General features: G+C 39.2%; 4 protein-coding genes across 6 annotated transcripts; 3 read left to right on the top strand and 1 right to left on the bottom strand.

Annotated features, from left to right (window-relative positions):
- Positions 1-1,174: 1,174 nt before the first annotated feature.
- On the top strand, positions 1,175-7,929 carry LOC139465448 (uncharacterized). 2 transcript variants are annotated; one of them, XM_071247162.1, is made up of 8 exons: positions 1,175-1,308; positions 2,269-2,322; positions 2,962-3,135; positions 3,366-3,455; positions 3,899-3,952; positions 4,791-4,847; positions 5,135-5,216; positions 5,388-7,929. In XM_071247162.1, exons 1-8 carry the CDS (start codon positions 1,200-1,202, stop codon positions 5,755-5,757), a joined length of 990 nt encoding a protein of 329 aa, XP_071103263.1. In that variant the 5' UTR covers positions 1,175-1,199; the 3' UTR covers positions 5,758-7,929. The 2 variants fall into 2 exon arrangements, with proteins under 2 accessions (XP_071103263.1, XP_071103265.1); XM_071247164.1 differs by lacking the exon at positions 3,899-3,952.
- A 1,710-nt stretch (positions 7,930-9,639) lies between these two features.
- Positions 9,640-11,641, top strand: LOC139465447 (uncharacterized). The gene is made up of 3 exons (XM_071247161.1): positions 9,640-9,796; positions 10,515-10,599; positions 11,125-11,641. Exons 1-3 carry the CDS (start codon positions 9,727-9,729, stop codon positions 11,513-11,515), a joined length of 546 nt encoding a protein of 181 aa, XP_071103262.1. The 5' UTR covers positions 9,640-9,726; the 3' UTR covers positions 11,516-11,641.
- A 669-nt stretch (positions 11,642-12,310) lies between these two features.
- LOC139465943 (uncharacterized) lies at positions 12,311-13,803 on the top strand. The gene is made up of 2 exons (XM_071247949.1): positions 12,311-12,501; positions 13,312-13,803. Exons 1-2 carry the CDS (start codon positions 12,311-12,313, stop codon positions 13,577-13,579), a joined length of 459 nt encoding a protein of 152 aa, XP_071104050.1. The 3' UTR covers positions 13,580-13,803.
- Positions 13,804-14,951: 1,148 nt separating this feature from the next.
- On the bottom strand, positions 14,952-23,227 carry LOC139465942 (uncharacterized). 2 transcript variants are annotated; one of them, XM_071247948.1, is made up of 9 exons: positions 23,063-23,227; positions 21,772-21,872; positions 21,277-21,493; positions 20,735-20,838; positions 19,402-19,603; positions 18,769-18,849; positions 18,299-18,376; positions 17,935-18,019; positions 14,952-16,164 (listed from the first exon to the last, which is right to left on the bottom strand). In XM_071247948.1, the coding sequence occupies exons 1-9, from the start codon at positions 23,136-23,138 to the stop codon at positions 15,663-15,665; spliced, it is 1,446 nt and encodes a 481-aa protein (XP_071104049.1). In that variant the 5' UTR covers positions 23,139-23,227; the 3' UTR covers positions 14,952-15,662. The 2 variants fall into 2 exon arrangements, with proteins under 2 accessions (XP_071104049.1, XP_071104048.1); XM_071247947.1 differs by having other exon boundaries at positions 18,299-18,382; positions 23,063-23,226.
- Between the last annotated feature and the right edge of the window lie 1,265 nt (positions 23,228-24,492).

The raw sequence follows: 24,492 nt of genomic DNA, 5'->3' as shown, positions 1-24,492 counted from the left end.
ACATGTCATCTAACGGTGTTATAGAGCTGGGGTGATGCTCATGCGTCAATACACACTCCCGTTTTCAGTGAACTGTCCCTGAACCAGGTCAGTCAAGCCGGTATACGGGTGCCTCGGTACAATACGATACTTCCGTGAAATGGCGAGTGGGATATGAGCCTTAGCATTCTCTTCGAGTTACACATTAACCAGAAGACATTATCATTTCTGTATTTTCAACGACGATCGACTAACATTTAATCGTGAAGTTTATCCAGTGAAATATGACACAATTTGTATGGTAATAATAAACACACCGATTACTGATCCAGGGGGAGGTAACTCTTGTCACCCTTCTGCATACATTAGTCAGTATTGTTCACTAAGCAGGGGATATTTTGGTTTAAAAATATCTCTCGATCTGTAATGAAATCAGTTATGAATCCACGTTACTAAGTTGGGAAAGATCGCAACTTGATAGGGACACATATGGATGACAAGTTACCAACAAACCGACAAGACAGGAGAGCGTCAGGGCATGTTTGAGAACCAATACATGGTGAACATTAGCATGTATTATTTTGATATTTTTCTTATTTCATTTATTTAAAGAGCAAACCTCAACGTATTCCAGTCTGTTTTATCATGACATATACACATTCATGTATATATAGGAAATAATCAACGCCAGAGAATAACTATTCTCGACAGGCAGAACAGAATGGCTTGCCATTGGGCGTAAACACAAAATAGCGATAAAAGTAAACAACTTCACTCTGAGGTGACTGGTGCGGAATGTTAAGCTGCGTTGTATAATATTGCATTAATGCATTATCCGTTTATGTTTTCGGACAAATGTATGCACACATCATCCAACCATAAATATTGACATATTAATGATGTGTTTAGTATAACAATAATACTATGAAATTATGTGAACACATGTATACAGTTGACACTGCAACATTTACCTCGAATAAATTATCTGCTTGCTATCAAATACAAGAGAACATGTTGTTTCCTCATAGATAAGGGACTTTTCTAAGCTAAGGGACCTTTCTTCACTTGTTCTAAGCTAGCCTGCCCTATCAGCTGGAATGTTTATTGTCATAGCCAGTCATGAACTGGTATTAGCAACGAAGCAGGAAACTGAGTCACAATATCTGTACGGTACACGTGAATGTGGAGTGTCAGTATTTACACAGCGTCGCGTATGAAGGATGGCTTCTGTGTTCGTCTCCCCTGTAAAACCTGGTAGCTTTGTGTTAATGGTATTGATACTGATGAACCCGAGCCACACACACAGTACTACCAGCAATACTATCACAGGTGAGAAACAGTTTTCATATTGTGGGTTGTCCCGTCTTGTGTATGAATGAGCACTTGTAGAGGTGCGGGTGCAGGTGTATTTATTAGGTTTCCTACTTAGATTTTGTACTTTGATGTGGATTATTTGTATTGGAGTTACATTCGATTTCGATAATTCACTCTGTTCTAAGAAAATGATTATTGAGCCTGACAGTGTGTATACATATATTGTTCTGTCAAACACGATATATCAGAATAATTATCGCATATTCGAGTGCCATTTTCTACAATTTATAGGCATGGCTACTCATGTTAGTTTAAAAGTGTGTTGACCCTTAATTATATAAAACATCAACGCCAGAGAATAACCAGTCTCGATTATCTGACGAAACAGATTCTATTGTGCGTGAACGGCAAAATAGCAATGAAAAGTGTATGAGTCTCTGAAACTGTGAATAAACTAACTGAGCCATGGGTATGACTTAACAAAACATATTCTAATCATGAGGGTAAAATATGTATTTCACGTAACTAAAAAGATCCCATGCTATTGTAGCGGCCATAAAATTTCCGAGTCCCGTGATGGGATTCGAACCACGGACCTTCTGATCAGAGGTCGGACGCCTTGTCCACATGATCAAAGAGGTTAACCCCGTCAGCAAGCTGACAAGGTAAGGATGTCATCTGTGGGATGACTCCACGCCCTGCTACACTATAATGATGTACTTGGGGTCAAGTGGAGTCACAACTCGCTGTGCAGATTTGCATTCCTTATCCAAATCAGAATCCATTGCTTCTTATAAACACATACTTTTCAATATAGGATATTACATAGTTTTGAATATGATCCTTGGTGATCCCGTGACCTCTCATCTAATGGAAAAGCCGTATATCATGTAAGCTTCAAATTAAAATGTATATATATATGATATATATGTGTGATATATTGTAGTTACAGGCACAATCGATTTCACATTACAGGATCTTCAACAAAGACTACAAAATACACGACGACAAGTCCAAATTACAACAAGGGTAATACTTTCACTATCTGTTGTGAAAAATTGTGTTATTGTCCTATTGTAAAGTTATTAGAGAGCATATTGCATCTGGACATTACACCGTACACCACCTGTAAAATATATATCATGCACAAAGAATTGCGGATCTAACTAAGCCTTTGATATGATTTTGTTATCACATATTCTAATCTTTGTGTAATATATTTATCATATACTTCAGTGTGAAAGACTGTGTTTTCTCAAGTTCAGAAAAGCGATATTTTCATTGCAGTGAACATAGGACTTTATATTTCACCGCACAAATGTGATATTTAACTTTTGTTATTATTGTCATTCTCTTGAAAATGTTTCTTTATAAACTGTATTTTTTCATTTCACTCGTAAATCGAGACTGTTCGTTTTGCAATACGCTATTTTAGTGACTTGATCAGCGTGTATTCTTTCACTTCTAACAGCGGTTTTGTAGATTTTTAGCATAGTTTCTGTTGAAGTTTATTTTGTATATAATCATATCCAAATGCATGATAAAGAATTGTATTGACAACAAATATTGTTTGTAACTTTTGTTTATATTTGTTAAGATTTTGTTAACAATGAACTACTTTTTAAGCTGCAATTATGTCAAACTAATTACATAATTGTTTTTCCTCAGACAACTTAACGTTTGAATCTTCCTGTGCTGCTCTCAATTGGTCGGCAGCGGCGACAGACTGCATCAACAAGGGCGCCGAGATATTCTCTTTAAAAGATTTAATTACATCCATCGGCAGCAATGTGTTGAAGAAGGCTAAGGCTGAACATACCAAGATATGGATAAACAAAAATGGTAATGTTGTGAACCTTGATCACCCGTCACTACTTTTACTGAACCTTACTCTCCCTCACATCAAGTTTGTGACATGAGCTACAGTTTTACAATTTCGATTGCCACACAGACAGAATCGCGAAACTGATTGGCATTCAACTGACAATGATTAATTATTGTTGAAAACATCCAATTGTTATAAACATATATAATGGAGGAACATCCACTGAAAAATATTCTTTACCTAACAGGTACCTGCCAGACAGCTTTCAATGAGTCATTCCAGGTCGCCAACTGTAGTGACTCCAACTATTATGTCTGCACATGGAACACAAGTACCAGTAAGTATCTATGCCAGAGTGTATCTATTGGCATCATAAATACTAGTATACAGGCAAGGGCGTATGGCAGTGAGTCGATTGGTGTGCCCTTCTGTGTAAACAGTCTGCCATGGACTCAAAGTGTTCGCATAAATATACTCCAAGCTCAAATATGATGAGGATAACCTTGTCATCAACTCTCATGTTTAAGAGGGTTGGACACGATCAGTGATATATGCATCTTGTCAAATGTGAAAGATGAGACAAAAGGCACGGTTAACACATTGATATCTTGACATGTTTTTCGGCTGGCGTTACGTTACACAGCTCGACTTGACTAGTTACTTATGTAAAATGGGTAACACTTCTGATGTAAGTTTATGGTACTATTTATGAGAAATAAGATATGTGTATTTAAAACAGATTTTCGCGCTTTCTGCATAATTTGTATCTTACATTGACAGGTTCTGATTGGTACGTACCTTGTCGAAATAAAACCACGGATGCTTCCACGCAAGGTACATATCATGTATACAATTGTAGTTCCTCCATATCCAACCGGTGTTATGTCTTTTATGTAAAATGTACATTGATAGGCAGAAACAAATATTACTTAGCGATATGTGTTTTGTATTTATATACACAATAACGCCTCAATGTTCGCGAAACGGTATTTCAGTCGGGTAAATGCTAAATTATTCCAAGGCATGTAAGAATATATCAGTAATATATTTTTGTAAACATGGATTACCATTTACCTATTTTATCCTTGACAAGTACAAGTCTACCTATTTGTTGCTGCACGGCCGTGGACAGCTATAGAGACATACGATAAAGATATTTCCCCTTTTTTATTCTTTAAACACAACTATCGATGGTATATTCTTGCCCTTCACACTCCTAGTGGGGGCACGGGTGGCCTAGTCTAAGGCGCCGCAATTCGCTCTGCAGAGTTGCGTCCCTTGGGCACGCCAGAAACCTATGATCGTAGGTTCGAATCTCGTTTCGCCTCGATTATGTTTCTATGTTTGTGAGCATCATACATGCGCTCGTGGGTTACACCGAAATGGTGAAGGTCTTAGACCTGCATCGCTTCTGGCTTTCGTCCGACATGAAGCTTATACACCGTGATATAAATGGACTACTGTTCAACGCGACGTTAAACCAATCTCTTACTCACACTTTCCCCTCATGAAGGCGCAAGAAGTAGCCTAGGAACCTCTTATTTAGAGATTTGAGAGTTGATGTCCATAAATCTTGAATCTCTTTCATGTATCATGACCTTGTTCATGTTTCTATAGTAACGCACATGGGTGGCAGTATATATAGTTGTACTTGAACGTTGTATTCACACAGGATCTACTACATCAACACCACAGATTCAAACCACAACCCTGGGATCAAACACAAAAGGTAATCCACATGACTGTAAAACTGTGTAATGGTACATTGCGCGCTTTATCATCGTGTAATCACAGTTTAGGTAGTGTGAATTACTGACAACAGTATTTAATCAATGATTATGAACAAACATTTCATGCTATATTACATTTCTATGAAATTACTTAATAATAAAATAGTAAATATGGTGTTGCAAATTTATTCATATAGTCATATTCTTGTTTTACATAAAGACGTTGGTTGACGCTTAATAATAGTTTCACATGAACATAACCATGCATGTTTATTTGTGTTCTCAGTTCCAATCATCGCTTCTGTGGTATGTGTGATAGTGGCTCTTGCTGCTGTGGTCATAATCTCAGGCTGTTTTATCATCAAACGGTGAGATTTCTTTATTAATCAAATCAAATGACATATTACTTATGTTAAAAACAGCGAGTATCGATCTGAAAAATCTCATGCACCCAAAATCCTCACCCCATCAGGTCATTCCTATTCTCTCTATCTACCCAGCTCTGTATATTATAAGAGAAGGTTTGTTTCTGTATTCAGCAACAAGAAACCAATCAAGTACGCAGTGAGAACTGAGAGTGCTATGTATCACAGACAGCACTCGGATCCTGCTAAAGTAGAAGAACCGCAACTGGCAGATGTGCAGCTGGTATGTCCTACAGAAGCTGACGGTGGAAACAGTGGCATGAGTGAAAGGCAGGATGGTGAATATGACATTCTGTGTCGAGCAGTGGGCAATGGAGGTAAAGTTGTCCCGTCAGACAGCACGGCCGTGTACAGCCATCTGTCTGCATCTAACGCAGCATCTGGACCCCAGGAAGAAAACAATTATGACACCACCACGCTGCCACAGTATGACAGGAGGCCTATTGACAGGATATATGACAGAATACATGTGCCTGACAATTAAATATACTCATATGTAGTAACGAAGGATATAAAAATGCATGTTAGTGGTGTCACTATGAGTGCTTCTTTGTTCAGTTGATCATTGTTTATTGTATTTATTGGTAGCGCAATGACTGCGATACTGCCAACGTATTAGCTATACCTGTAACACTTTGGCCATATCCCGTCAGTTTAGCAGTACGTGTGTCTCATGTATTTTCGACTGAAAATAAAATTTCCTTTCAATAGCATGACAGATGTAAACGATTATGTTTATTTCTATTAAAACAGAATCGAGCTAGGAAGTAGGAAATAATTTCTGATTGTTTTTTTTCAAGGAACATGATCTGATTTACATAGGATTACAATATACTTTCATATATGACATGCAAAATAGGTTTTAATAGGTTATCTATGACTTCGTTGTGTCCTGTAGATGTCAGTTCACAGGATCACAAGACAAATGCAACATAAATGTTTCTGATATATTCATACATCCTTCCCTCAAAAATAGTAAGAGTTTTTGTTACTCTTGAAAATGTACTGATAATCAGTTTTGGTGTGCGAACCAGTGCTGATAGCGCGATATATCCACAAACACATACAGACCCGTAGGTCTTCAGCAACCAATGCTTGCCGTAAAAGGCGACCATGCTTGTCGTAAGGGGCGACTAACGGGATTGGGTGGTCAGGCTCGCTGACTTGGTTGATGCACGTCATCGTATCCCAATTACGTGGATCGACGCTCATGATGTCAGTCACTGGATTGTCTTGTCCATACTCGGTTATTTACAGACCGCCGTCATATAGTAGACATATTCTTGAGCAACAAACAACAAACACACACAGCTAAAGTTACATAAGCAATGTCCATAGGCCCTTGATGTGCACCTAATATATAGACAAAGCAAAGTAATTATGATGTCAAAATACTTTTTTTTTATTCGAAGTACTTTCCCTCCTCGAGGAGTTCATCATCCATCCATCACCCATTCTTGTATCCATCATGTAATCACCCATCCATCCATCAATCTATATTAATATATCTATAGCTATATATTTATGTGCACATAATTTGTTTGCATTTTGTCCAATTTAAGTTCCATTTCTACTTGTTGCTCACAGCGTGCACTGTCAATAAGTACACAATATTTGACCGGTGATAGAATCACGCTAAATAATGCAGCTTTATCGCATGCATGCACGTGCAGCTCAAGGAAACTGGTAACACAATCTGAGCACTGATACACAAGGAAGCAAAGGAGAATATACCCTTTCCGCGAACATCTTTTGTTATCACTGATTTTCAGTGGCCCATTGATATAATTTCCACAGATATTTGCCCTATACACCAAGTGGAAACCGTTTCGCCAGAAACTCTGGGCTGGTTATTTATTCTCTTTCGGTTAGTAATTTATATGTACGTACAATCAACACAACATACGAAGTGTGAGTTAAATGTGTAAGTGGGAAAGGAAGGATATCAAAATGTGATATCCAATATCAACATGTACGTACATGTATATCAAACGGGTACATATTTAATGTTTTGTATAGCTAGCAACATTATTAATTACATACATCATTTATGGTCCTTGTGTGCGTTTTCAAAATGCCACTGGACTACACAAAATATCAATGATCAACAATATGCAAAGATTGTTTTTAATTTTCGGACATATGTATTCAAGTGATTGACTAAGTGATAATAAAAGCTGCAACAGTCCACACAAAGTTTCCGCGTTTTCCCTTATCGGGTCAAGTCATGTGAAAAATAATACAAATCAATTTAGGAAAAAACGTTACGATAAGCGTGTGAAATATTTCCATATGAATCACACGTGTACCAGTGACACACATCATTGCATTGTTTTGAAACTTTCTGCATAATAGATATCACGGTCAAATTGTATAAAGACTGACAAATAGTCTCTATGAAAGCTAGCATTATAACCTGAATGTCAGACATCAAACTCATCGGACAATCTCGACATGATTGGAACTAATAACCTACTTCCTGCAAATAACAAGTGACCCTTACAGATAGATGGTTAGCTGACCCAACGTACAATAAGTATTAATATTTCACAGTGTTTTACTTGAATCCTGTTTAAACCTTGCCAAATTGCCACTGAACAAGAGGCACCATATCTAAATAGTCAGAAATGTATTAACATACCATACATATTGGTGTCACAGGAACTTTTGTTGTTAATGGTTAAAGGTTAAATCATGATATGTACCAGTTCTTGTATAGGTTCTGTACATATTAAAGTTGGTTTTCAATGCTTTGTGTTCAAGTAAATGGTCAATTAATCCGATTAACTATGCCTTAGCTATTCCTTTAGGATATACGTATATCTACAGACACTTCACTATCATTATGGCACAGTGATGACAATGATATGGTTTTGTGGGTTTCAGGCAAGAACAATATATCCCCCTGTACAAGTCATCAATAAAGCTTTATTATTGGCTAATAGCAGATGTCATTTTGTGATTAATATGTTAACATTTGCTTGATTATTCTTTGTATCGTGTCAGCGTACCCCGACGGCGTGGATTGCTGTTGACAGTATCAATCACTGTATTGTCAGGTCCACGTGCGACTATGTGTACCAATCGCCGTCCTGCAGTTTGGCGTATTGTGCGGTGTCATAAAACATTTAAAAGCAAATATTATTGTTGTAGATCGGCACTAGCCAAGTTTAGATTTTTTTCACTCTAATAACAGCGTAGAAGACGAGGTCCATGTTTTGTTTCACTGTGTATTATATGATGATATCAGGGCAACTCTTTTTAATGAATGTATTGCTAAATCTTATAACGTTTTAGATATGCCTGATATCGACAAACTTTGTTTTATTTTCAGTGATTCCAGTGTGTGTTTTATACTTGCCAAAGTCTGCTTTTTAGTTCTTAATCGTAGAAAACATCTTTTATATGGATAACTTTTTACTATATCATCTTTATATCATTTATGTATAAATTCTGTGATAATTCGTCCCTCATAATTCTATTGAATGGTTCTGTACATTTTATCTATGTCAAGTTGTATAAAGCTGTTTTATGTATGTACAGGAGTGAGACGTTAATAAAGTATTGTCTGTCTGTCTGTCTGTCTGTCTGTTATATTTGTGTTAGTCTACGTCAGTATCACCGATCGGCGAACGGTGTCGTGTAACGGTAGTTCAGTCATCTGAGATAGCACCTCCGTCCTGAATATAATCTCCTTGTGGCCGGATGCCAAACAGATATCACGATGCTTGGTGAGGCTCTGTTGAGTAAGTGAGAAGTGTTACAGCCTCTTTCAACAGTATTTTAGTCCTATTATAGGAGTGTAATGTTTGAGGATGTGCGATGCATATCGTAGACGTTTACGACTCTTGGTTCAGCTAGAATAAGGCGATGGCACGTCGAATTGAGAATTCAAACCCAGGATTAGCGGATCCTTGCACGAATAAGAGAGGAAACTCTTACATGGCAGATCCATACGGACAACTGATTCATGTAATGCACTATTTGCCATGGCTGAATCAATTTCCACCTCGTGATGTTATCGACAGTATCTAGGCTCTCATTTTCAAATTGCTATATTTTTTATACTGTTCTCGCACGCCTCGTGTTACCGTGATATGTCGCACTGCACACACCAGGAAGTCGAAACACATGATAGTGTCAATATGCTAGAGACGAAGGTGAGTATACAGCGCCACACACTAAGTTAACCACTTAAAATATGCGAAACGTACTCAAAACATTTTCCATTTAATCAAATGCATATCATCATAAAGTTGCTATGCAAACAGTCTGACATCACGTGACATTGTAGGCGATGGAGTGTGAAGGTAAGGCACGCGGCATTCACGTGATCACCGATCAGTGCACTAACAAGGAAATATTTCCAACATTATTCACTCCTTATTTAATTTCAGTTTGACATATTTGTTTTGACAGTATCCACCGGTTTATCTTGATAGCGAGTTCAGTGATGAACAGCACATGGTCATTCGCGCGCTTGTTCACGCAGAGCGCGCTCCACGTGGAACTTGTACGAACAGGTGAGACAAATACCATATGCATATATTGAATGTAAAAGTGCACTGAATTTATCTTAAGCTTGAATTAGTTTAAGATGTAACAACTTTGCACAGATACAACACTAGAAGTACACCACAACAACCGTCTTAGGTTCAGGTGTAGCTGCACGACATACAGCAGGACAGGGTGTCTGTATGAATATATGGAGTACTGCGCAGGAGGGAATACTTTGGGAAGACATGGCGTTATGATTTCCGTCTCAGAACTGGATGCGAACTGGCCGGACCCCAAATACAAAGTAGACGCAATTTATGGATGATATTTCTGGATACTTGATCATAGGCACGAAGTAAATGTATTGAACGTAGCGGTATTTTTGATAGCAATAATTCACTTTTAGAATAAGGGGGATTAGAACGTTTAGTGTTTGACACTGGTTAGTGACAGAATAGAGTGGAAACTCTTCTTGAAATTTAAAGTAAATATTTGATCACATATGCACCTGTATGGTTTTGTACTCATATGTACATACGGCTTTTCCTTCGATACCTTCTCAGAATAAGTAAGTGCAACACTTTAGTGTTACAAGAGAGAAAAGATTGATCACACATTGCCTAAACACATGTTCTGGATTATGTTTATTATGAAAGAAACACGAACTACTCTCAATAATGTAGTTTATGCATAACATCTTTCACACATGATCATACTTAACTGCATATTGATCTTTGTTTGCAGCATCGTATTTAGCACTGGCGGGAGTTATCGCCCTTCTCCTGTGTCTACTCCTGCTCGCTACTGTCAACACATGCCTCATCTGCAGGTATACGTTCAGTAATAGGCTGCCTCTCATTTCGTAGTATTAATACCTCTGTGACGTTGTACTATTTGCACGCATAGTACCTGGTGTTTTTTCGTATCTCTATTTTCGACAGGATTGCATGCGAGTTGGTCTAGGTCATCTAACACTGACGCTCCTGAACCCCGTTCCACAAAGCGACCTTTGCTCTACGATTGTCGTAATTCACTGTTAAAGTATGGGACCGACGATGGTCTTAGCACTATGATCACTTTGTGAAATGAGGCCCTGACGATTACCCTTTTGGCACGTCTTGATATAATGGAAGGAAATTAAATTGCACATCCTACCCATAATTAATTTGTATATATTGAAAGTTTGCACGCCTAACTTTAAACATAGAATGTTATTCATTGATAAAATCTTTACATAATATTGCAAATGTTAATTATATTATTCGCTGTTTTGTATGCATTTCATTTGGCATTTGTCCTTAGTGACAACACGTCAAGGACGAAGTAATTCAAATATGTTTCCTTGTCGTTTAAGAAACCCAAGCGGAAAACGACCATCTCCATACATCGAATCCATGACAGATGTCCCCAGAGCAGCGGGTCAATGTTCACCATATCATATGACACATCTACATGCACAGCGTGACGGCTCTGCAAAACCTGCTAGAAAATCCTGTGGAAGCGGGGGATACGCCAAGCCCTTCCACCCTGGACGTGGAGTCAGTCTGAGCAAACACTATGTGACAGTAGACATAGAGCCTAACAATGGGCACGGTTCTGCACCGATGACAGATGCTGGCCATCAATGCAGCACATGGTACGACACTGACATTGTCGTACTTAGGAGTCCTCAAAACTCTTGCTTGAGAGACAATGGGCGCTACTCGTGTAACGTCACAGACCCTTTGAATTCACTGATTTTATGAGACTTTAACAGAATCAAAGGGATCAGAGACGGAATTCGTTAATGCATCAATGCTGATGTCCCAGCTTTAGATAAGCAGCAACGAATGCCGTGTATATATACATATTGCTCATTTGAGTTTTCCTGAATAAAGCTTGTTTATTAATTATTTTATTCAATATATTCCCATCATGCACCGGTGTGCTGTTGCACTACTAGGTCATAATAGACATGCATCAACTGACAACAGATGTGTTGAGAAAAATATGGCAAACACGTTTTGAAGCAAAATGCATCATTCAAAGTCACGTACATGTCTCTCTAACACATCTTGTATTCCATTCACTATTGTGCCTTGTGAACGCAGCGGCGTCGGCAGATAATCAAATTTTCTCCAGGGTAGACGTTATATATTTTACACATCGTCCGTTGTTGGTGTTAATTTGAGCCCTGGGGTAGGTTCAAAAGTAGACAGCGACGTGCACCAGCATCTAGTGTCGTCTTTGTTAAGTTATGAATGAGTGGGTGAGTGAGTATGGTCTTACGCCGCTTTTAGCAATATTCCAGCAATATCACGGCGGGGGACACCAGAAATGGGCTTCACACATTGTACCCATGTCGGAATTCGAACCCGGGTCTTCGGCGTGACGAGCGAACGCTTTAACCACTGGGCTACCCGACCGCCCCGTTAAGTTATGAAGGGGTTTATGAGTCATATATAATTTCGTGTTGAATACTGTTTCAATTTCGTATCGGTAACATTAACGTGACAGGTAATTGAGTACAAACATGTTAATCAAGTCAAGCAAATGGCTTCATGTATCATCATAAGCTTGTGTCAAAACAGGAAATATTTTATACACTTAATATCATAGCCTTTATATGCTTGACTCCACATTGGCTGTCTGTGTTGATCCTAGTGGAGTATGTGATGGCCCTAACACACAGGGCTACATCTGCAGTAGTGCTGGTGGGTGTGCCTCTCATCGTGTTTCTACTTTTAAGAAGGTAGGAAACTCATGGTAATTTGGTCGTTACTTTCCCACATTCTTCACCAGCAGTGTTCGTGATCAATCAAATAAATGCAATACGTAACACATAAATCAATTGTGAAATACAATGCCTGTGTTTGTCTGACCATTTGAAAATATATGACTTTGTGTTAATCATTTGTCCACAAGACTAACGATGACATTATACTTAATAAAAATCAATGCAGTAATGACAATAATCAGACATCTGAAATCAGTGAAACTGCCCTAACTTCCTTGTCGTGCTGTGACGCACCGACCTAGATACGATCCTCTTCCTTGTACTGACATGGCCGAATCACAAGAGTAGTTTCAGTAAACGTTCATTTCCGTTCCCAGATGTATGGTTGTAATACTAGTAATACTCACCCTCAAGTACACACTAGACTATCCTCAAAGTGTATCCTATATGACATACTATATGTGTCTAACTCATGTCATTGCTTCTAAACGTTGTTAATATTGTTCCGTAATACATATCTTACTATACCACAAAGCAGCTGCTCAGTTGTTAGGTGTCGATGTGATGCAAAACTTAAACGTTTACCACTTTGGTGAAACCTATCAAACCAGATAAAGTGCTACGAAACCTAGAAACATAATCAGGGTAACTGGGTTCTAACCACGATCATATGTTTCTGGCACGCCTAAGTTACGCCATTCTGGAAAACGAATTTCTCATTGCTCACATATAGGCCTTTACCTGTAACTCATGCATATATTTCCCTTTGTCATTACACATTTATTTTCACCAAATCTTTGAGTAACGTGTGTGATTTTCCTTCAGATTTCACCGGCTCATACAAGCCACACTGCGGATTGAACTGTCGAGGTTCCTGCAACCAGACAGCAGACATAACGATATTGAAACAACCCAAACCAGTCGGGTCAAATCTGGGGGTGCACTGAGGACTTACCCCTTGACCCCTGGGATGTGCACTGGATGCCTGGCAGGTGGAGGGTACAATCGGATGGACACAGACAATATGTCGGATACATCTCATGAAGAAAATGTAACTTACAACGAATATGGCTGCAACTCTGTAACAGTGTAATGTTTAGTTACAATGACTTGCTCACACTAATAGTCATACACATTTAGTTACCACTCTCGGAACAGGATCGCGCAACAAAACGAAGAGAGAGTTAAACAGAGTTACCTCCCTCTGAGAAGGAACGCACAACAAAACGAAAACATTCTAGTTTCGTATTCAAATAGAATATATTAATGGACATTACAAAAACACCTCTTGAATAAACAATATACAAAGTCTGTTTGTTTGTAGATCATTGTTGCAAACATGAAACTGTTGCATTTGTGAAAATCAGTAAAATGATAACGTGTCTGATATGCTTGAAGGACTCTCATCTTTTAGAAATGACACACATTGATACCTGTCATATAAGGGATAAAACATAACTGCTAGCAACGACGGGTTTTTGTTAACTGTGACACATATCACTTCACACACTAACCAACATAATGTCTATTACAACAAGGGGCGGTCGGGTAGCCTAGAGGTTAAAGCGTTCGCTCGTCACGCCGAAGACCCGGGTTCGATTCCCTACATGGGTGCAATGTGTGAAACCCATTTCTGGTGTCCCCCGCCGTGATATTGCTGGAATATTGCTAAAAGCGGCATAAAACCCAACTCACTCACTTTATTACAACAATTGCCGTGAGAATGTACGCTGTGTCACAAACTTCGTTTTTAACCGATTTTATGTGAAAATGTGTATATTTTGCATCATATTCATCAAAAATCGTCATCTTTTTAGAAACGTACATGTCATATTACATCACATGCAACACTTTGTATGGTGAAGGGGTATACATTTATATTTGTTTACGTTTGATAGTCACTTAACGTGAAACGTGACACCCACGTAATAGGGTACCATGTACGATCATATCGATGTGCATATCTAAAGTCGAAGGTGTGTGTCACTACACTCAGACAATGGAAGCAATGACGAAAGGAAACGGTCAGCTAGTCACACAGATACACGTTGTGCATAAAATCCTGACTCACTGGGTGCATCCAGACATTGGACTTTCGTACATACGACTGTCGATTCACGTTCTACATATGTGCGAAATTCTACAAAATATACACAAGAAAATGTGATGCTTCACATAGCCAAAAGTGTTCGGGTCCATCGAACAAACCACCGCACATAAACATCGAAAGCGGCTTTGCCCTTCATGTTAAAGCCACCGACTTATCACTAAATCCTATTTCAGGTTTTGATTGAATAAATTATATTAATAATGTATTTATTCTGTTGCGATTAACATTCAAAACGTAATTTTAACTTGCAAATTCAAGTTTAATTCTGAGTGCTGTTTAGATCGGTTAAAACAGAGACACGGTGGGCGCTGGCAGCTAAATATATTGTCAATAAATAAGTACAAAAACAAATATCAACATCTCAAAATACATATTTACACGATAAACCAGAACACGCATATGTTACATATTGGAATGGTCACGGAGACTAACAATGTGGCACAGAATACAATGAGCAATTCCATCCTGGGTGTGGTTTCGGCATATAGTCGACACCGGAGACTGTATATGTACACGTCTAAGGCATTATGTGTGTCCGGTGACATCGTCAGTGAAATTGCGGTATTGATACCCGTCAGTACAGAAGTCAACAATGTATGGACCTTCAACAGATTTCCTGGATTCAGCATCCTATGCTTGTCTCCCCAACTGAAGCTCTGAGTGAGAACTGGTCTTCAGCAAACCACGCTTGTCGTAAAAGGCGACTATGCTTGTCGTTAGAGGCGACTAACTGGATCGGGTGGTCAGACTCACTGACTTGTATGATGCATGTCATCGCATCCCAATTACGCAGATCGATGCCTTTTCTGTCAATCCCTAGATTGCCTGGTCCAGACTCGATATTTTACAGACCGCCGTCATTTAATTGGGATATCACTACGTTCGGCGTTATGCAACACAGAAACATCTTTTCAGCTGCATGACGGGTGCCGTGTCAGAGTCGTATAGGCCATGTATTATTCGTCCTGCTTATTTCAGGACGCGATCCTGTGGTGTATCTTTAAAAGCATGTTTTGTATGCAAGGTAAATATTTCTTGCTGTATTTTTCATGCCACCAATATATTGTCACATATCCCGTGACTCATCCTCCTTGTTACACTCCCCTTCGCCGTCCACACGTATCAACGATCTCTCCTCCATGTCCATCACGTGATCGTCCCGTCCATTCGGACACGGGTTATCTCCCCCTGGCGGTTCCTGCCTGTCGCACCCAGCAGCCACCTCGGCCGGGTCCTCGTCTGCCCTGTTCTCTGGTCGTTCGTCTCCCCGACCCTGTCGGTCGGTGTAGGCTGCGTTCATGGCCTGAATAATGTCACTGCTGGATGACCAAGGTTCACAATACGTACCATTCAACCGTTGTTGTTTTGGGGGTTTAGGAATGTTCCAGTTTTCCACGTTTTGGGCATTTCCAGACATGTACGAGTCATTTGCGTTGTCCTTTGAGGCACTGTTTTGTCTTCCAATGATAACATGTGTTTCTGATGTGAGTCGTCTGCTCCTACGACGCATGCGCATATGGTCTAGAGTCAACTCCTGCTGGATGATCCTCCGGGTCATCTTCTGTATCCTGCAGGAATACATGACACCGTTTAAGGCATGCAAGTAGGGTGTTATTTTGTGTAAACTATATAATGTACACATTATAATGACATGCACAACTTGATACCAAATCCATTTTTACATGAATCAGTTACTGTTGTAAACACAGTTCATCGAAAGTTGCTTGAGATATGTATGTACACGTTAATGCCATTCCAGTTAAGCGACAAGGCTTGTCATAAAATAGGACTGGGAATTAAACACACGCATGCCCCGTGATGAAAGCGGCACACTGTGTAACAGTGAAACCATGCTCATTCACTCATGCATTTGTTTTAAATAATCTATGTTATTATAATTTCAAGAAATGCATGTTTAAAATAATCTTCATCAAACAGACGAACAAATTGTAACCGAGCAAATATGTTATTGACTACACACTACACAGTACAATATTACCTGTCCAACCAACTATCTTATTACCTACACAGTACAATATTACCTGTCCATCCAACTATCTTATTACCTACACAGTACAATATTACCTGTCCAACAAAATCTGTTATTAACTACACACTACACAATACAATATAACCTGTCCATCCAACTATGGTATTTACCTACACAGTACAATATCACCTGTCCAACCAACTATCTTATTACCTACACAGTGCAATATTACCTGTCCAACCAACTCTGTTATTAACTACACACTACACACTACAATATAACCTGTCCATCCAACTATGTTATTACCTACACAGTACAATATCACCGGTCAAACCAACTATGTTATTACCTACACATTAGAATATTAACAAATATGTTATTGACTTCACACTACACAGTACAATATTACCTGTCCAACCAACTATCTTATTACCTACACAGAACAATATTACCTGTCCATCCAACTATGTTATTACCTACACAGTACAATATTACCTGTCCAACCAACTCTGTTATTAACTACACACTACACAGTACAATATTACCTGTCCATCCAACTATGTTATTACCTACACAGTACAATATTACCTGTCCAACCAACTATCTTATTACCTACATAGAACAATATTACCTGTCCATCCAACTATCTTATTACTTACACAATACAATATTACCTGTCCAAACAACTATCTTATTACCTACACATTAGAATATTACCTGTCCAACCAACTCTGTTATTAACTACACACTACACAGTACAATATTACCTGTCCATCCAACTATGTTATTACCTACACAGTACAATATTACCTGTCCAACCAACTATCTTATTACCTACATAGAACAATATTACCTGTCCATCCAACTATCTTATTACTTACACAGTACAATATTACCTGTCCAAACAACTATGTTATTACCTACACATTAGAATATTACCTGTCCAACCAACTCTGTTATTAACTACACACTACACAGTACAACATTACCTGTCCATCCAACTATGTTATTACCTACACAGTACAATATTACCTGTCCAACCAACTATGTTATTACCTCTTCAGTGCAATATTACCTGTCCAACCAATTATGTTATTATCTACACACTACAACTGTCCACAGACAACTGCTGACTTTACACTCTAACATTACCTGTCCAACCAACTGTTATTATCTACACACTTTGAACTACAATATTACCTGTCCAACCAACTGTTATTATCTACACACTGTGAACTACAATATTTCCTGTCCAACCAACTGTCATTATCTAAGCACTGTGAACTACAATATTACCTGTCCAACCGCTACTATGTGTTTAACTACGCACAACACATTACAATATTACCTGTCCACCAGGAAACATCCACTGGCCAGTCCCACAAACAACACAAAGCCACAAACGCCAATGCTTGTACCCAAAATCAACCGGTCTGCAATTGGAATACATAACAATCATGGGAATCACATCATTTAATGTTTCAGAATTAGAATACAATTAACTAAACTCATTTATGTATGCATATAAAACGTTAACGCCAAGACAACAATCGTATCATTACACAAAAAGGCCAAGGGAAATTACATGCACGGACCACTGAAAATGACTGACGACAGCAGGTGTTATCGAAAAGGGTAAGCATGTCCTGCGAATGCGTCAAGACCAAACGCCAGGCAAACATTACGTCCAAGGCGTCAACATCTACCCTTACCCCAGCTCTGTTCCGTCTTTGCTTGATGGACAGCCGCGATGTTTGGAGCATCGTAGTCCACATTGACAGCCGATGAATCTGAAACTGGTCCATAATAGGGAAATATCAGTCACATATATCTATTATTATTTTTAGAGACGTGTGGTCCATATGTCTATGGATCATCAAGACTATTTTTGCTAAAGAATATGATCTTGGGTATGCATTTGGGATACTTTTCTGTGTACCATATACATGTAAAATATATTTTTATACACATGTAAAATATGTATCAGAAGACTGACACTTTGCCATTTGACAGTTACTGTCAAAAATAAATATGTATTGTAAGTTTGGAGAATGAGCGGATCTATTGTATATTTCACAACATGACTACACATGCGTGATTTCACCACATTTCTAAGCTTTCATCGAGCCTGATGTGTTCTTTCCGCCTTATATAAGCACTATAGTGAACGATCATAACCTACCACTTGTTACGTTTGGGTGATTGTCATGTCGTTGTGTGGTGGTGGCTGTAACAGCTGAATGGAGCCGTGGTGCGGCATCGCCTGCAACAATACGATGAGTTAGTGAGTGAGTGGGCGAGGGAGGGAGTGGTGCCGTAATGATAGATGATGGCTCAAACATACACATCGTCGGTGACGACTACACCGAATCAGCCGACTCAAAACATTGTAAACCTGGATTTCCATTCGTCACACACTGAAAACCTTTTGATCCATATCCCCATATCCAGATGAATTACATGTGTATGTTCCTAACTAAATACTGTTCTCGTTGTTGTTTCTTCGGGAAATTGACTATTGTTAAAATATACTCGTTCTTTGGGATAACAAACGTTTTGAGGAAGACCAAGCTGTGACCCGCCTCCTTTATGTTGTAGCAGCCTGGACAGCGCAAGGTCGGCGGTTCCATCCCCTGCCGCATCCTTTCAAACGATAGTATGATAGTACTTTGGTGTCTTACATTTGGCATTAAGGGGTCAAACAAGTATCGGTCGATTATTAGTGGTCAAGCATTATATTCACTGTATTTGCGGCATATAAGCCTAGTAGAAGCAGACAAACACGAAGCGAAAAGCAGGAATTTAGTCAACAAACCTTTTCTGGACAATACCACAGTACTGGAGAGTATTGGGCTTGTGTTGACGAGACATGTGAGCGTGCCAAAATCATTTTTATTGACATTTGTTATCTTCAGTGTCCAGTTCCTCCTATGTCCCTTGGAACTTATCGTGTATCGTTTCCTGAGACTCCGTGACCCGAACGCGACGACGCGGGATCTCGGATCAAGCCATAGAACCTGCAAAGTACATCACAAATACAGAAAGTGTCACAGAAAGTGTCACAGAAAGTGTCACAGAAAGTGTCATTCCATGAAGGCTCACAGAGATACTATCAAATTTAAATAATTGCAAATTGACGTTTATGAAATGAAGTAAATGAGGTTCTAGACATGAATTTGACTCATTGTACCCGGTTTGGGAATCGAACACGACCCTAGGCGCGACAGACGAACCAGTTTTAATTTCTTGGTTAAAATAGCGTTGGCTGGATGCAAACACGCTATAGTACCACTGAATGTACGGTGATTTGACATGTTCATTACAAACACGAACAAGCAACGTTGTTGAATTGTTTTTTTTGCTTTTGTAAATTTGGCTTCAAGGTCGTTGTCCTGGTAGCTATAGAATTGATTTATACCACATATAAATCAATTATGTTCCGGGTACATATTCGTCTCCGGGTCATCCTCATGAGTAAGTGAGTGAGTATGATTTTACGCCGTTTTTAGCAATATTCCAGCAATATCACGGCGGGGGACAGATACCAGAAATGGGCTTCATACACTGTACCCATGGCGGGAATCGAACCCTGGTCTTCGGCGTGACGAGCGAACGCTTCAACCACAAGGCTACCCGACCGCCCCTCTACCTCGTGACGAACTGGAAGGTAATTATGTTCAGTCAGACTCTGCGGCCACTTTAACACACAGCATATGGACAGGGCATCCAGTGGTATTTTCCCATACTGTGTTAACCTTGTGCGATTCAATCTCCAGTGTCAGACGAATAACTCCAAGCACAGCACTCAATCAGTGTAACCTTTGCCCGACCAGACTAAATTAAGAAGCGGAAACGTGACAAGTGTGCATATGCCCATTGACCACTGACGAAGAGCATAACCACATTTTGACATCACGACATCGCTCTATAGGAAAATTCTATAGGAAAGTCGCAATTAACTTGCTCAAATGTAATAATGACAACACTTGTTTCAACAATGTGAATTTTTCATTTGCTTTCTATCATTTGGATATATTTTATACTTGATGTTCAATTTCACAGCTTATCTTTACAGTAATGTCATTCCTATTCAATGTATTAGCAGCCAGAATGTAGAGTGCCCTGGCCCAACAGTGCGCTGTTCTAACCTTATACTTATGTTTTCGCTGTACCATACAAGGAAGTTCGACATCATCTCCGATAGAAGCCTTTATTGGCTTCTCTGAAGTTTGGATGAGTGTGAAATGTTTATCTGCAAGTAGAGATACATAAGTAAAATTGTTTATTTCATGTGAGATATACAACAAAGCGTATTTGTACCAATAAATACAAATCCGAAATCATGATTGGTTTAATTTAAAACTAATTTATTTACAGTTATCCATTATAAAGAGGTGACATTCAAAACGAGATAACAGTTAATACCACAAGGGAGTGATAATGCAATAAGTCCTCCTGCAATCTGGTATCAATCTTGTTACTGGACAAAACATCATATTTTCTCACATTTGTCGCTGAAACCATCTTATTTATTTTTTCCCGTTCAACATGAATTCAAATATGTAGCTATGATGTTACACACATGATCACCATGCATCTAATACTTAGAAACATGCTTTACGAAACATGTAATATAGATTTCCGCCACACCACAGCTGAGAATAATGTAAGTGTATTGCATCGGGTTCACCTTTTCGTGCCAGCGCGAATGTTGTAGAGTTCACCATCGTCCTGTTCAGCATCCAAGAACAGGCGTAGAACCCTGCATCCGTCACCGTGGCAGCATCGATGATGAGGCTTGATATGCCTTGCGTCCTGTCTTCCGCGATCTGGTACTTGTCGGGATGAGAAATCACCGAACGTCCTACGGCAATGGGTACCTGTAGCCCCGTCTTTCTCCAAGTTACCTGATGAAATATCATAAAATTCAAGCTTAGTATGTCGTGTAAAGTTTATAAATTCTTATTATTCATATTTTAATTTAAACTATTTTAATTGATCGTTTTGTCATAATGTCATACTTAAACACACAAAAATTAATATTAAAACAAACAAGTATTGCAATATTGGTCATCAAATCTATTCTGTTTCTTGTTTCTTTGCGGTGTTAGCGTAAAAAAATTAAAAATGATTGGATTGAGATTACATCGTGAGCATTGCTAGAGCAGTTAAAGCCTAAACCTACTGTTACATCGGCACTTGCAGGGAAGAGGCATGTGAGATTCACTCTTCTGTTTGTCTGGTACAGTACGCGTATGGCGGTTCCCAAGTCGTCTGAAGGTTCGCCTGAGTAATAAATCACATACTAATAAATCGTTGACATTTGATCGGATCTGAATGTCCCACTGGTCTTATACGTTGTGCCGAGTTGCTTCCCTTAGTCGGTACAGAATCCGCTGATCGTAGGTTCAATTCCCAGGCTCTCCGTTATATTTGGTTGGTCAGCGTCATACCAATGCCACCTGTGTACCAAAGTGGTTAACAGGTAAGGATGTTGGGAGATTCCTACCACATTAAGCTGACGCATCCTGTCATCGTCCGGGAGTCAAACTACTCTAATTGCCCTTAATAGCTGACCATTAGCAAATAATAGGGGTGTGCTGACCCTGCTGACTAAAACTGACATATGCAAAGTTATCACAATACACCCAGTGGATTAAACAAACACACCTTTTCTGAAAAAGAAGATCCTCAGCCAACCCCCTCCTTCCTCGTTGTCACATAATCCATGTCATTAGACGTTAAGCACTCATTGTTTAAACCACGACAATCACAATAAATCTGTTGAACTTGTAGTGACATTACACGATCAATCCGTGTTAGCTAAACTTATATTACATAAGCGGATTGTACTTCAAGATTATTGCACTTGGCGTCCTTTGAAATAAAGTTTAATTATCTCACTGAGTGTTAGCTCAATGAAGGGGAACCACCTCATTTGTTGAATCCATGTGTACGAACACATACTATGTGGATATAATACAAATCGAATTCAAAATGGCGGGAATTTTGAAATTCAAGATGGCCGACAAAATGGCGAAGGAAAAGACAATGAATTTTTTTATCTATTGGTATAAGGGGTGATTAAATTAGACTGGAGAAAAAAATGCCAGGTAATTTACATTTCGCCCCATAACAGATCATAAAAAGGAGAATGTGGGATTCGATCCCACGATCAGCTGCTGATGACATAACTGAGGGATGCCACACACAGATAAGAAGGATGTCAGGTATTTGGAACACCCCTGTACCCTGCTCCACAGTTCGGGTTAAGAACAGCAGTACTCGAACACATTTTACCCATTAATACCGTGTTTTATAACAAACTTGTGTTTTATTATTAATTGAATCATGTACACGGTTTTATGTTGTGAAGAATGGTTATATCTGGAGGAAAAAGTAAATAATGCATCAATTATCATAATATAAAGGGCTTCCACATGCTCACCAAGTCTTAGCAACACGTGGTAACCTACCTTTCCCCGACTCAGCAGATTGTGGGAGAACTGTCGCAAACACCAGGGACAAGTGCAGATACACCATCAGCATCATGGTACATGGTACAGATCCACCGAGCTGTCACGTTCGTTCTGTCACAGCCACAGTTCAAACATCGACATAAGTATGTAAACACAATGTACTTAGTCCACTTACTCTGTGTATCCTGCCAATCACATGACCAAGGCTGACTCACTTTCCACTCTGCGGTCTGTATGCCTCAATAACAAAGATCCTCACATTTCTCAACGGGAGGGTAACGGATACAGCTAATGCGTATGAGCAGCCATTGTCTGCCAGACAGACATTGTCATATGATCTTCACTCTTAGGAAGATGACGTATTACTTCATAGACTATACGCGTACGCATAATATCTAATGGCGGAACTTAATTAAGGACGATAACGATATGTGTCATAATGTTTTGTTTGTTTGTTATTGTTGTTTTGTACACAGCAAAATCATATTCCTCATAAACAGCTATATGACGACGAGCCAGTGATTGATATCATGAGCATCGGTCCACACAATTGGGATATATCACATGCTTGAACCAAATCAGCGAGCCTGATCACCCTCTTCCCTTAGTCGCCTCTTACGGCAAGCGCAGTCGCCTGTCACGGAATGGATTAGTTGCTAAAGACCTATTCTAAGCTGACTTATTACTCAAAATACAAAAACATAAAACCCTTAACTAAAAGCGATAACTGCATGTATATATGTCATAATGTGAGAGATCCAGTTATAAATGTTTTTGAAAACACCACGGTCATGGACAATTCTCTTGTTTCCCGTTAAACCTGTGAGATTTCTTAATCTTGATTTCTATGAAAAGTGTACGACTAAGTAAGAACTGTTCCACGGAAATCTGACTCCCGCTATTAATACATGCATGTGTCTATTGCTACAGAGTAGCACTAACATGATCGTATTGGATGTTTCATTTAGATACTTATAGGTACTTGATCAAGACAGGATAATCACACATTCGAGTGTTGCGTTGCTCGCTAGTTGACCGTCTGACATCCATGTATCCTGTCGGATATGGTTCGGCTCGTTCATGTGTGTCTGTTCAACGCAAGGAAGTATCCACCGATAAACGAATATCATATATCTATAAAACAAGAACCACAAGCTACACTATTTATCACAAAATAGTTTCATACATACCATGCCTAAACTATTGAAGGAGGACTGTTTGGGGTATGAATGAGTCGGAGGTTTTCGCGTACATGGCTGTACTCAACTCACGCCCATGCATCCCCAAGCATATTGTTTTTAGATTCAGGTTAGATCTTCACCAACCCGTGCTCTTCGCAAGAGACAACTAGCTGGTACAGGTGGTCAGACTCGCTGACATGGTTGAAACATGTCATGGAATCCCCAACTGACTATCGATACTCATGT

Source organism: Haliotis cracherodii, unplaced genomic scaffold, assembly GCF_022045235.1.
Source record: "Haliotis cracherodii isolate W230 unplaced genomic scaffold, xgHalCrac1.p SCAF_18, whole genome shotgun sequence".
Taxonomy (NCBI): Eukaryota; Metazoa; Mollusca; class Gastropoda; order Lepetellida; family Haliotidae; genus Haliotis; species Haliotis cracherodii.
Note: the sequence above shows the minus strand (reverse complement) of the source record. Positions and strands in the feature narration are given on the sequence as shown.